At 51.8% G+C, this 3,235-nt stretch overlaps 1 protein-coding gene across 1 annotated transcript in view; it reads right to left on the bottom strand.

The window, feature by feature from the left end:
• The window catches only part of rasip1 (Ras interacting protein 1), a 9,887-nt gene that overhangs the window by 1,940 nt on the left and 4,712 nt on the right, over window positions 1-3,235 (bottom strand). Inside the window, 6 exon segments of the mRNA XM_025061723.1 lie at window positions 681-793; window positions 913-1,067; window positions 1,234-1,274; window positions 2,357-2,518; window positions 2,586-2,884; window positions 2,967-3,171. Of these exon segments, the coding sequence (XP_024917491.1) occupies window positions 681-793; window positions 913-1,067; window positions 1,234-1,274; window positions 2,357-2,518; window positions 2,586-2,884; window positions 2,967-3,171 (975 nt within the window).

Raw genomic sequence — 3,235 nt, 5'->3', positions numbered from 1 at the left:
CGTAGTAGTACGTAGTAGTGTGTAGTAGTGTGTAGTACTTTGATGCAGTTTTCACTAACTTTTCTTTTTGATGGAACATTTGGTTTTTAATAACAAGCTACGATGGCTAACAAGCGGCGATGGCTAACGAGCTACGATGGCTAATGAGCTACGATGGCTAACGAGCTACGATGGCTAACGAGCCAGTGAGCAGGTGAATTATTATTCTGGCACAAATCTTTGAACACTTCTCTTTTTGGCGACGTTCAGGTGGTCGGGGAGCGGGTTGATACGGGGTCAGGGTTAAAACGCCACTGGATACGAGTGACATCACAGTGAGTGTCTGTACAGCCTTTGATACTCAGAGTGAGACACCTAGTGGCATAAACTGAGGCGGACAAATGTGTGTGTTTCCTATGGACGACGCAGCGTTCAGACTGAAATGAAATCATTCTCACAGCTGGAAAAACTCATAATAAATGTTGGAGGGGGGCAGGAGAGCTGTGGGGGAGCGGCTAAAATAAGTCTTGAGAAAGACATTTGGATGGAATGTAAGGGTTGGTGGTTTTCCAGTGTAGTCAGTCTGCCAGGATCATCCACTGTGTTGAAATGACTGTGAAAACACTGTGAAGAAATGTTTGGTATGTGTGTAGCAGTGTGGTAGAAGGGGGGGGGGGGGACGTGACTGGCGGTTCCTGTACCTTGGTGAGGTGATACACACACTGCTGGAAGGTGTGCATGATGACATCATCCAGCTGAGCCAGAGCCTCTGAGCAGGTGTCCATGTCAGCCGTCAGAGCTGGGTCTCCAGGGGCTTCAAACACAGTGCTCAGACAAATGAGAGAGAGAGTGTGAGAGTGTGTGTGTGTGTGTGTGTGTGAGTGTGAGTGTGTCCTTTCATCCATGTTTTTATTACCTCTGAATCACTCTCACCTTCAAACTCCCACTCCTTCTCCATGCTCTCAACTTTGACCTGGAAAAAGTTGAGGAGCTCCGTGGCGTTTGACATCCAGAACATCAGGGGCCGCAGGTCCAGTGACAGCTTCTGAACATTGGGGGCGCTAATCTCCCCCTCCTGCTCTGTGGAACTGGAGATGAAAGCAGTTTAACAGTCAGGTCAACGTGTCTCTGTGCTGAGACAGAGACACGTGACTTTGACGCTCCTCCAACACTGAAATCATTCCAGAAGAATCCAGCAGCCAAACATCAGCAGAAGGTCAAAGGTCAGATGATGAAACAGACAAGAACTCTTACTTCTGTGTGGGATGCTTATCCCCAAATTCCTTAATGTTATCCTGTAAAGAGAGTTGGAGAGACAAGAGAGGAGAAGCCTGTGAGCCCAGTGTGGGGGAGGACGAGGGGGCGCAGCGTCTCGTCCTGCAGCCAGGACAATTACAGCACATTTTCCAGCAGGAGGGAAGTGACATCAGCGCATCTCTGCTCCTGTCCACGACCTAACACGTCTGTCTGACTGACTGGCTGTCTGACTGACTGACTGACTGACTGACTGACTGACTGTTTGTCTGACTGACTGACTGTCTGACTGACTGACTGACTGTCTGACTGTTTGTCTGACTGACTGACTGACTGACTGACTGTCTGTCTGTCTGACTGACTGACTGACTGACTGACTGTCTGTCTGTCTGACTGTCTGACTGACTGACTGTCTGGCTGTCTGACTGACTGTCTGTCTGACTGACTGTTTGTCTGACTGACTGTTTGTCTGACTGACTGTTTGTCTGACTGACTGTTTGTCTGACTGACTGACTGTTTGTCTGACTGTTTGTCTGACTGTCTGACTGTTTGTCTGACTGTCTGACTGACTGTCTGACTGTCTGACTGTCTGACTGTCTGACTGACTAACTGTCTGTCTGACTGACTGTCTGTCTGTCTGTCTGACTGACTGACTGTCTGGCTGTCTGACTGACTGTCTGTCTGACTGACTGACTGACTGACTGACTGACTGTTTGTCTGACTGACTGTTTGTCTGACTGACTGTCTGACTGTCTGACTGACTGACTGACTGTTTGTCTGACTGTTTGTCTGACTGTCTGACTGACTGACTGACTGTTTGTCTGACTGACTGACTGACTGTCTGACTGTTTGTCTGACTGTCTGACTGACTGACTGACTGACTGACTGACTGTTTGTCTGACTGTCTGACTGTTTGTCTGACTGACTGACTGTTTGTCCAGGACTGAGTTCTAGACTAAATCTGTTGGACCTTAGTGTAAAAAAAGATGACAGGAATGACTGTGGGGGAGGGAGAGAGAGAGAGAGAGACAGAGGGAGAGAGAGAGAGAGAGAGAGAGAGAGAGAGAGGGAGAGGGGGAGGTCTAAGGTCAGGGTCAGTTCTTAATCCCTGTGTCTGACTCACCCAGACGATTTCTTTGATCAAATTGGCCGACTTGAGTAATATCTGGGGCGTGAGGGCGGGGTCCAGGTGTTTGGAGGCGTGGTCTATCATGATTGACAGGAGGTAGGCTGGAGCCAGTGGTCCTCCACCAGAGTCTGGAGACGAGTTCTTAGAGATGATCTCCTGTAGACGGGGACAACTTCAAGTACTACGCCAAATACTACACAGCTTTGTGTCCTTTTCTACTCACCTGCAACAAGGCGTCTGCATGACGGGGGTGGAACTTCAGCACCGCCTCTGTTGATCCCAGGTACTGCCTCAGAGCCTCCTGTCTGTCGACCAGTCCTGAGGGGCAACAGCCGGCGGAGGCGTCCGCCTGCCATGGCAGAGTCAAAGCCAGCGGTGGCGCTGGTGTGACCCGGGGGTCACGGTACAGGAAAAGAAAATGCTCCCCCAGGCCGATCACATCCCCAGGTCTGAGGACGGTCTCCCTGTAAAGAGCCGCTCCGTTGTGTGTCACCGCCCCCCCCCTGAAGGGTCGCATCAGAGCTGGGGGAGGATGACAGAACATTAGACGGTGAAACCACGGTGTGGTACTCATTCACACCAGGAGGGGGAGCACCGTCGGTACCTCGTCCAGCGGGGGTCTCAGGAACAGCCGAGTCTCGTCTCACAAGTAAGTGTCGGGCCAGAAGGTCGGGGGCAGAGAGGAGGGTGTCCACCCGGGGGGGCCTCCGCCCCTTCCTCTCCCTCTCCCTGTCCTTCTCTCTCTCTCTCATGGTGGGCTTCCGTCCAAACACGTGTGTGTGGGCCGTCATGATGTACAAGACAAAGTCCTACACACACACACACACACACACAGAGAGGCGGGGGGGGGGGGGGGGGGGGGGGGGGGGGGGG

Source organism: Cynoglossus semilaevis, chromosome 13 (assembly GCF_000523025.1).
Source record: "Cynoglossus semilaevis isolate Cse_v1.0 chromosome 13, Cse_v1.0, whole genome shotgun sequence".
Classification (NCBI taxonomy): domain Eukaryota; kingdom Metazoa; phylum Chordata; class Actinopteri; order Pleuronectiformes; family Cynoglossidae; genus Cynoglossus; species Cynoglossus semilaevis.
This window is presented reverse-complemented; position numbering and strand designations above follow the sequence as displayed.